The sequence below is a fragment of the Physeter macrocephalus genome, chromosome 11 (assembly GCF_002837175.3).
Source record: "Physeter macrocephalus isolate SW-GA chromosome 11, ASM283717v5, whole genome shotgun sequence".
NCBI lineage: Eukaryota > Metazoa > Chordata > Mammalia > Artiodactyla > Physeteridae > Physeter > Physeter macrocephalus.
In genome coordinates, this window is record NC_041224.1 from 145,718,288 (window position 1) to 145,729,041 (window position 10,754).

General features: G+C 43.5%; 1 protein-coding gene across 2 annotated transcripts in view; it reads left to right on the forward strand.

The window, feature by feature from the left end:
- Positions 1-10,754, forward strand: part of MTHFD1 (methylenetetrahydrofolate dehydrogenase, cyclohydrolase and formyltetrahydrofolate synthetase 1) — a 65,575-nt gene that overhangs the window by 17,454 nt on the left and 37,367 nt on the right. Inside the window, exons 5-10 of one of the 2 annotated variants that reach the window (XM_028495985.2) lie at positions 2,687-2,746; positions 3,190-3,243; positions 5,162-5,298; positions 5,420-5,520; positions 7,140-7,276; positions 8,157-8,268. In XM_028495985.2, the coding sequence (XP_028351786.1) occupies positions 2,687-2,746; positions 3,190-3,243; positions 5,162-5,298; positions 5,420-5,520; positions 7,140-7,276; positions 8,157-8,268 (601 nt within the window). Of the gene's footprint in view, positions 1-2,686; positions 2,747-3,189; positions 3,244-3,989; positions 4,289-5,161; positions 5,299-5,419; positions 5,521-7,139; positions 7,277-8,156; positions 8,269-10,754 lie in introns of those variants that run through there. The other variant, XM_024117455.2, reaches the window with a different exon arrangement.

The following is a 10,754-nucleotide window of genomic DNA, read 5'->3' on the forward strand; positions in this document are numbered from 1 at the left end:
GCTAATGTATTACAATGAGTGTATAATGAGGCTCAAGGTCCACTGGAAGTAGACTCTTCCGCCATCTTGGACCTAAAGTGTTCTAACCGATTTTTGTGGTATCCTGTTCTTAATGGTTGTGTCATTCTTGTAATGGTTGTGCCCTGCCCACTTCCTTTTCTGTCTCAATAGGACGTTTTTTGGATGATGTAATTCACCTCCTTCAAGGAAGAAATTGGTATTTCTGATAAAATGCTTAAGTGATTTTTTTTTTTTAATAAACTATAATGGGATTAAGATTTGTTCTGGGAAACCAGTAGGCCATCCACCCACTTGCCTGTCAGTCAAGAATCTACTGTTCTTCAACTAAACATTCTTTTTGCATCCAGTCTAATTATATAACCATTTTTCCCTATGAAATGCCTGTATGAGAATATGTGAACTGGATCTTAAGAGGTCTTTTTCTTGGTATTAGGATTACAGTAAGATTTTAACATATGCTCATAACTGTTAAGCTTTCTGTTAAAAAACTGGTGGTAGTTTTGGAGTTTCAGAAAAATTCCTTTAGAGACATTCAGAGAGAAAAGTTAGCTGTAAAGGAACAACAACAAAAGACTTCAGACTTCTGTCACACTAGATGCCAAAGACGGCAACTCTGAAGGAAAATGTCATGACTCCAAACTCAGCCAAACGTGCCTTCAAGTGCAAAGACAGCAGAGAAATATTTTCAGATGCACACAGACTCAGGAAAATGCCCACACACCTTTCCTGGAAAAGTGACTTACAGTTGCATTTAGCTACATGAGAGGTGAAGATAAAGTATAGAACAGAGAAGTTGTAATTTAAAAAAAAAAAAAAAAAAAAACAAACCCGGCAGTGAGTGATAAAACCATTTAATCTCCGAGTTAAGTCGAAATAACTAATTGTACTTATAAATATTGTCAACTTAAAAAACGTACAGTGTGAGAGCTGTGAGTTGAGTTTATTCAATGTCTTACTGAGTGCTATAGGCTAGGAGACAGTGACAGTTTCTAATTGCTCAGAGAAACTGTTCCAAAGAGGTAGGGGAGGAGCCAGTATATATATGTGTGTGTGTGTGTGTGTGTGTGTGTGTGTGTGTGTGAATTTGGGCTGGGGGATACAGGCAGTCAAGATCTCAGTGAAAGGCTACTGCTGGTCACAGGATCAGCTATCTCAGTTAATACTTTTTTAAAAAAAATAAATTTATTTATTCATTTGTTTAATTTTTGGCTGCGTCGGGTCTTCGCTGCTGCATGCGGGCTTTCTCTAGTTGTGGTGAGCGGGGGCTACTCTTTGTTGCGGTGCGTGGGCTTCTCATTGTGGCAGCGTCTCTTGTTGTGGAGCACGGGCTCTAGGTGCGTGGACTTCAGTAGTTGTGGCACATGGGCTCAGTAGTTGTGGCCCGCTGGCTCTAGAGCGCAGGCTCAGTAGTTGTGGCGCACGGGCTTAGCTGCTCTGCCGCACGTGGGATCTTCCCAGACCAGGACTCAAACCCATGTCCCCTGCATTGGCAGGCAGATTGTTAACCACTGCACCACCAGGGAAGTCCCCTCAGTTAATACTTTTAGGGCTTTTCTATGTGTGGGAAGATGCAAGAATCTGGGGTCATTGAAAGTCTTCCTAAGACATGCATTTGAACTATCTAAGGGGCCCGTATGTTTCAAAACATGGAATGCTGCACCCTGAGTTCCTTTCAGGGTGTACTTGCAGGTCAGCAACTGCAGGCGCTAATGACTTGATCCGTATAGAACTGAAATGGCAGGCAAAATTCTTTGTTTACAATATTAATAAAAATGAAAAAACAGTACTCTGTTTCCTACTTTGATCTAAAAATCCCAGAGTGTATTAAATCTGGTAAGTGAATCAATGAAGGTTGGATGATAGGGGCAAAGATCATATACATAAAATGATGAAAACAAAACATGAGAGGCACTAAAATTCTAGGGAAGCCCCACAGGAAACACCTAATGCACTTAGGTGCAAATAACCCATAGAAAAATCAAATTCCCCTCACCGCATTCATCTGGCTCTTGAAATTCAAATTATCACTGGCAAAACTGAGACTTCTCTATAAAGGACACCTTCAGCTAAGAGTAAGGCCGTGTTCTGTGAGCCTGAGGGGAGCTTCCAGTAACAGCATCAGCGTGACCAGACCTGGAGATACCCTGTTCCTAGGGCCAGCTTCTTTCTCTACGGTTGTCCTGTTTAAAGCAACCATGCATCAGTTACCTTTGGTGTCAAGGACGTACTGGTTTTCCCTCCGCAGTTTTGGGAGAAACCAAACTTATTGTGGCATATCACCCCGAGAGGACGTTTCGGCTTTGAAAAGGACCAATATGAACCACCGAAACATGGAAAAATATTTGTAAAGGAAAATTTTAGATAAATGATTACAATGGAAAACTAAATATGTCCGTGATTAAAGAAACAGGGGAAAAAATAAAAAACAAAAACAGGGAACATAGTGAGACCTAGCATGGTGGGGCAGGGTATTTGGCTTCTGCATGCTTCTTCCTCTGTCTTGAGGGCAGCAGACTGCCCTTTGCCCGTGTGAGCTAGGATTATGTCCACCCTAACAGGAGTCTCGTGATTAAATATTCCTTTTATCAAAACTAAAATTTTAGAAGCTTTTCCATACACTTTGCCTTTTCCTAATCGTCTGATTTGCATGTCTTTATTATTCTAGGTCGGCAACAGAGATGATTCTAATCTTTATATAAAGGTGAAGCTGAAGGCTGCTGAAGAGGTAAAGCCCAGAACAGCGGCGCCAACGCCCCCGCCTCCACTCTTACCCCTCCCCCTCCCCAGGTCCTGTCTGCCACCCCTTCCCCTCTGTGCTCCCCCCACAAAAACTTTTATTGCCCACAGCAGACTTCAGTTTATGTATTTCGCAAGTTAGAAATGGGTGACAGAGCTTCAGCCTCCGGTTTGCCCTGGAATGTTTTCTAATCAGTGATCCGCTTGCTTCTAAAGAGCAGGAATAGTGGACATAAAACTGCTTAAGTGCCGTGGTGACAGTTAACAAGTAAACGATGGATGGGCCAAAGTGAGAGACTCATTCTTCAGAATATATGAGGGTGAAATGATGCCTGCCACCTCCTGGTTTGTCTTAGTCACATCTGTAGAAGAAATGGGCCCATGTCTCAAGTCCTTTTGCCATGTACCTGTTTTAAATGTTCATTCTTGCAGATCGGGATCAAAGCCACGCACATTAAGTTACCACGAACGGCCACAGAATCTGAGGTGAGCTGTTAAGAATCAACTGTTAAGAGGGCAGCTGAAGTGCTTTCCTCTCTGGTTTTAGTTTAGTGGAACTTGAGGGACTGATGCATTCAGCATGCAAGAGACCTCCAGGTAATTCTTTCTTCACAGACTCAGCCTTCAGGAAATCTTTGAAAATACCCACAGAGTAAATGGGGCAGTGCTAGGTATGAATGTTTGGTACTCACAGTGTGATTGCTGCATCATTTGTTTGCAAATCACCTGCGATGTTCATTGAAAGCTGATCACTGGCCTGTTGTTACCTGCACTTGAAAAATGAAATGTATATTTAGTTTCTATGATGTTCAAGAATAGGCAGAACAGATCATGGGTGAGTAAAGTCAGAACTGTGGGGGATTGACTGGGAAGCGGCAGGAGGGAAAAGGGACTTCCTGAGGTCATGGAAATGTTCTACATCTGCATTGTCCAGCAGGATAGCCACTAACCCCATGTGGTCATTTAATTAAAATGAAATAAAGTTTAAAATTCCGTTCCTCAGTTGAACTAAGTAAGCCACATTTCAAGTATTTTAGTAGCCCAGAACAGCGGCGCCAACGCCCCCGCCTCCACTCTTACCCCTCCCCCTCCCCAGGTCCTGTCTGCCACCCCTTCCCCTCTGTGCTCCCCCCACAAAAACTTTTATTGCCCACAGCAGACTTCAGTTTATGTATTTCGCAAGTTAGAAATGGGTGACAGAGCTTCAGCCTCCGGTTTGCCCTGGAATGTTTTCTAATCAGTGATCCGCTTGCTTCTAAAGAGCAGGAATAGTGGACATAAAACTGCTTAAGTGCCGTGGTGACAGTTAACAAGTAAACGATGGATGGGCCAAAGTGAGAGACTCATTCTTCAGAATATATGAGGGTGAAATGATGCCTGCCACCTCCTGGTTTGTCTTAGTCACATCTGTAGAAGAAATGGGCCCATGTCTCAAGTCCTTTTGCCATGTACCTGTTTTAAATGTTCATTCTTGCAGATCGGGATCAAAGCCACGCACATTAAGTTACCACGAACGGCCACAGAATCTGAGGTGAGCTGTTAAGAATCAACTGTTAAGAGGGCAGCTGAAGTGCTTTCCTCTCTGGTTTTAGTTTAGTGGAACTTGAGGGACTGATGCATTCAGCATGCAAGAGACCTCCAGGTAATTCTTTCTTCACAGACTCAGCCTTCAGGAAATCTTTGAAAATACCCACAGAGTAAATGGGGCAGTGCTAGGTATGAATGTTTGGTACTCACAGTGTGATTGCTGCATCATTTGTTTGCAAATCACCTGCGATGTTCATTGAAAGCTGATCACTGGCCTGTTGTTACCTGCACTTGAAAAATGAAATGTATATTTAGTTTCTATGATGTTCAAGAATAGGCAGAACAGATCATGGGTGAGTAAAGTCAGAACTGTGGGGGATTGACTGGGAAGCGGCAGGAGGGAAAAGGGACTTCCTGAGGTCATGGAAATGTTCTACATCTGCATTGTCCAGCAGGATAGCCACTAACCCCATGTGGTCATTTAATTAATTAAAATGAAAGTTTAAAATTCCGTTCCTCAGTTGAACGAACTAAGCCACATTTCAAGTATTTTAGTAGCCACTATTGTAAAGTACAAATTACAGAACATTTCTGTCATCACAGAAATCTTGATTTGGGTGATGGTACCGTGGATTTTACTGTTGCAGTAATAGTTTATTAAAGTTCTTAGCTCTTCTGTTTGTTGGTTTTCTTGCAAGACACCTGAAGGTTACATTCTGTGTTAAAGTAGAGTTGCTCTCAGGATCCAAGGCAAGATACATTCTGAGAGGACTACAATTAAACTCTCGGGGGGAAAATGGGACTTCTGACTTGGAAAGTGTTTCTCCACCCTGTTGATTTCTATGTGGTATATAAGTTGATGTGGTATTATTTTTAGGTGTTAAAGTGCATTACATCTTTGAATGAAGACCTCACTGTGCATGGTTTCATAGTGCAGCTACCTTTAGATTCAGAGAATCCCATTAACACTGAAGCATTGGTCAACGCTATTGCACCCGAAAAGGATGTGGACGGGTGAGTGTGACTTGGCTTTCTGTACCACATTGCATGATTGCCACTGTAATATATTTCTACTTCAGGAACACATCATTTTGGTTCTAAAGAGTAAAGACACCTATCACTTTCCTTGTTTTAGATTGACTAGCATCAGTGCTGGAAAACTTGCTAGAGGTGACCTAAATGACTGTTTCATCCCTTGTACACCCAAAGGATGCTTGGAACTCATCAAGGAGACAGGTAAAAACAAAGCACCATTTCGTGGAGCCTGGTCTTGACCTTCAGAGGTGTAGGGGAGATACACTGTGAGCCCTAAATAAGTGGGCTTGATTGGCACAAGGACCTGTGTGCTATAGGGGCTTCTTTACCTAAATTCTCAATTTTCTCAACAACGCTACGAAGTAGGTAGGTATTCTCATGTTTAATAGCTGAGAAGACATTCTCAGAGAGGTTAATTTGTCCAAGAGGCAGCAGAGCCAAGATTTGAACTCAGAGTTATTTGAGTTCAAAGCAATTTATTTTGTGTGAAAAAGTAACCTATATGATAATAAAGATTCAGATAGTCCGTAGGGTACAAAGTGAAAAGTCTGAATCCCAGAATGGGCCCCGAGTCACCGTTGTAGATCTAGGAAATGGATTCCTTGGACAGTTGGCCGTATTACCCCGTTACCTAGTCGGCCTCTTGGTATTTTAATTTCATCATGAATACTTTTTAGCAGAGGTTATTTTTTACAAGGAAGTGCGCCCTGTTTAAAGGAAGTGGATCAGAAATTTCAAGTGGAAAGTGTTAGCTAACGTAAGTGAAAATTTTCTGTGGCTGGCAAGGAAAGGTCAATCTGTAAGCCTTGGGACAGCTATTATAGTTCAGTCCTACAGCTAAATTTATACTCTACGGCATGTTTAGCACACAGTGTGTTCCAACTTGATAGAAAAAAATCCCATGAGCCGTGGCAGCTGTAGGCTCCCCACCTCCTCTTGTTGATATTGAAGCGACCATTTGCCCTAATGCAGCTTCAGGTCCTTTACTGTACCCTAAAAAGTATAGAAAGTTACCTTCTAAACACTTCACACTTTGAGGGCTTTACTTCTAGATGTTCATGATGTTAGCATTGTATAGAAACTTACCTTTTTTGGATAGAGTTAATGTTACACAAGAAGCACAGTTTAAACCCAAACTACCTTAAGGAAGAGTGCGCTTCAGTGGGGCTGGGTAGAAGGGCTCAGTAGAGTCCTCAGGACCTTATTTCTGCTCCCCCTTGCGTGGTGGCTCGTTCTGAGCTCTACTTGGTGTCCCCGAGCAGCTCCAGCCTGTTGCATCCTTGTGCCTAAGAGTCATGGGATGGATCTCATTGTCCAGGGGATGAAATATGGTCACTTGCTCACTCTTGGGTGTTCACCCACACCATCTCTACTGAGGAGAGTATGTCAGTCCTGAAAAGGACATTGGGATAATGCCAGAAGAATGGGTGCTCAGTAAACAAAAAGAAAAATTTTTACTTTTTCTTATAACTGTTTTTCCCGTGTAATGTAATATGTCCTCTTCTTCCATATGGTTGTTTAGCTGTATGTCAGGGTTTCTTTCTGATTTGAGTGTAGGTTTTCTCCCCACTCTCCTATGACTCAATGAATGGATCTTGGCTTAAGCTTCTCTCAAAACCCCACAGCAAGAAGGACACATGTACAAGTCCCAACTTGTAGCTGAAACCCTGAGTAGCCAAAGAAGGGATGGTTTTAGGAATATTGCTTTTTGATGCTAAGAACCTGCTTTTGTGCACTTGTCCTGCGTTCTCCCATTTAGGTGGCATGCGAAGGAGGGCAGCTTCCCCCAGTTCTCTGATGCACGCTGGCTTTTCTTTCAGGGGTGCAGATTGCTGGAAGGCACGCTGTGGTGGTCGGGCGCAGTAAAATAGTTGGTGCCCCAATGCATGACCTGCTTCTGTGGAGCCACGCCACAGTGACCACCTGCCACTCTAAGACTGCCCACCTAGGCGAGGAGGTAAGGGGTCGCGCGCGCGTTTGCATGCCCGTTCCTGCGTGTGGCAGGGGTTCTTGCCTAATGGGGATGGTTCATGTTTAAGTGCCAGAAACTGTCGTGTACTTTATTACCTCATTACCGCGTTTAACCGCTCTAACAATTCTGTGATTCTTGTCTGTTTTACAAGATGAAGAAACAAATTCAAATTTAAAACTTGTCCAAGTCGACGCAGAGTTTTGTTTGGACTGTATTCTTTCTGTGCCAGTCCATCTCGTGGTAGATAGGGCTTAGCAGTATAGGAACTGGGATTGACCCATGGCAGCCAGATCCCACGTATGCGACAGTGGGTGGTCTCAGAGGTGGAGGTGTCCAGAGCGGGTTATGGACAGTGGTCTTGTGACATCGATCACAGCTCGTTCTTGACCCCTGCATCAGATTCCTGAGCCCAGGAATTCTCACATGGACACATCCCATTGACAGTGCAGTCTCTTAAATGTGGGGAGAGACAAGGAGAGAGGCCCAGCACCTCTTTAATCCTCCCCAAGCAATGCTCTGCTGAAGGTGGTGGTCCCCACATTCTGGGGAAGAGGGGGCAGTCTCCAGGTGTCATGTAATTCAGGGCCGTTGTCCCAGGCCTGTGGCTCCAAGCCTGTCCTCCTCCCTGTCTCAAAGGTTCTCATCAGGTTCCCCATTCAGTAACATATCTAGTGAAAGGGGAGGTTTTGACGTGTGTAGGAATGAGCACGGTATATGAAGAGCTGTCAGAGACAGTGTGTGGCCTGCATAAAATAGCTGATGACAGTGAAGAATTTCATACAAAGCTTACGGATGTCCTTTCCACTTCTGGATTTTTTTTATGTTTCACTGTTTAGTTTCTGAAGTCAGAACTGTCTTTCCCTAGGTAAGTAAAGGTGACATCCTGGTGGTTGCAACTGGTCAGCCTGAAATGGTGAAAGGGGAATGGATCAAACCTGGGGCAATAGTCATCGACTGTGGAATCAATTATGTCCCAGGTGAGTGTTGCTGGGGGAAGAAGGTGGTTTCTGGAGGCGGGCTGGGCAGAGGAAGACGAAGCCCAAGCGAGAACCCCTTGTCCCATTTTAGGCTTGAAGTGCTAAGGTTTAGAGTGATCAGCCTACCCATGGGGGCATGAAGTTAGTAGACGGCATAGTTGCCCCTTGCAGGAAGAGCCTGTGATTTTAGCCACTGTGCCGTGCAGTCCAAGATGACCTCGTCCAGGGAGAGGGTGGGAGAGGAGGCAAGATGATTTCTCGCTTTATCGTCACGTAGCGATGGATTTTAACAAAGGATGGTTAAAATATAGTGTGATCTCTGCAAAGTGCTGTGAGACTCCAGGAGAGGGACACATTGTGTCAAGAGTCCTCTAGTTAGGGCTTTGCAAAGATGTTTGGCCTGGGCTGTTTCTAGGCCAAGAATAAAGCCAAGATTATAGTCATGTCCAAAACTGTCCTTGAATCCTCGTCCCTAAGTTACTCCTCACTGCCCTGTTTTGGTTAGTGATATCATCACCATTCTTCCTTCCCACAAGTCTGAAACCTTTTAGTTTCCCTCCCAGTCGTTCCATGTATGGATCCGTTTTTAAATCTTACGAGTTTTTTCCCTTTCTTCTCTGTTCTCAGTGTCACCACTGAGAGTCACCCTCTCTGCTGGATGCACTGCTATAAATTTCTCCCTGGTCTCCCTACCGCCAGCTGACTCCCACTCAGATCCATCTGTGTGCTCTTGCCATGTTTATGGGTCTTGATGTGGACCTGTGAGCCTCTTTCTTCCATGTTACCTGCCAGACACCTTAGCCCCATGCTAGCTTCAGCCAGTTCTGTGGCCTTCTTTCTCACACACACTTTGTGAATACCTGTCTTAAACTGTTGTAAAATGACCACATGCTCTCCTGCACATGCCTGTTTGTACTTTGCTGCTCCTCTGCCTGCATCTTTAGTGGGGCAGGCTGTTCTTTCCTCATGAAGTTTTCAAACGTAAAATCTGAAAGGACAATTCAGTGAATGCTTGTATACATACCTCGTGGGTTCAAAAAAGGAACAATTTTTCATCAAGCGACTGTTTCTGTGCATCAGGTACCACTCCAGGCCTTGGGCTACACAACTGAATAAAGCTCAACCGTGATCTTCACTTTCAATGACTTCCTCCCCACCTCCTCTCTGTCCGAAACGTCCATTCTTCCTTCCAAACCTTGTCTGATTTTCCTTCAGCAAGAGATGATCTTTCCTTCTTTGAAAATCCTTCTCTCCCTCCCTCCCCTCCCGCAGAACTTGGTGTTTCTCTCATTGTCTGTCTCTCATGCTTGGTGTCCTGTACCTTTTCTCCACTAGTCTGCCTATAGGTGCCGTGTCCATCTTGTGCCTTCTGGCTGCTGGCACCCATATCTGTTGGAATGTTAAAAAGAGTTATAGCAAAAATATTCTTTTTCCTCCCCTCCCATCTCAAGTTTGAAATATAGACACTAAGCTGCCAGGAACATGAGTCACTGTCAAGCCTTCACCGTTTTTAACCTCCCTCCCACTCTCCGTACCATGTTGTTAAGACAGTAGCTCATAATTGATCACTCATTTTCTTGTAGTGTAATTATCTGATGGGTGATAAAGAAATTGCTCTCCTACAACTCCTCACTTTCAGTACTTGCAATGTGACATTCAAGCTCATTCTGTTTAAAACCTTGCATCTTCTGTATCATATTTCTGCTTTTGACTTTTTTTGTTTTCGACTGGATTTGAGAGAGGGAAGAAGAAAAACCTGGGTAGGGCTCTTGAGTCCTGTATGAAATGAAATGTTGACTTACACGTGAAACTTAACGTCCTATTCACATTTATTCCTCATGTACAAAGTAAAATATGAATGAGGTCAGAGCAGTATCTTTCCTCCTGGTCAGCTGTACTTTTTCTGATCCTGGGGATATAGGTGAATAAGTATTGTTACTGTTCCCCAAGGAAGGCAGGATCACTGTTACAGACCCGAGGGCGAGCAGGAGGACCTAAAGACTGCTCTTTGCAAGTGTTCATTCCTTTTTTTTTTTTTTTAATTGTTATTGATGTATAGTTGATTTACAATGTTGTGTTAGTTTCAGGTGCACAGCAAAGTGAATCAGGTATACATATATCCACTCTTTTTTAGATTCTTTTCCCATGTAGGCCATTACAGAGTATTGAGTAGAGTTCCTTGTGCCTATACAGTAGGTCCTTATTAGTGATCCATTTTATATATAATAGTGTGAATGTGTCACCCCTAGTCTCCCAATTTATCACTTCTCCTTTTACCCCCTGGTAACCCAAAGTTTGTTCTCTACATCTGTAACTCTATTTCTGTTTTGTAGGTAAGTTCATTTGTACCCCTTTTTTTAGATTCCACATATAAGTGATATCATGATATTTGTCTTTCTCTGACTTACTTCACTCAGTATGACAATCTCTGGGTCCATCCATGTTGCTGCAAATGGCATTATTTCGTTCTTTTTTATGGCTGAGTA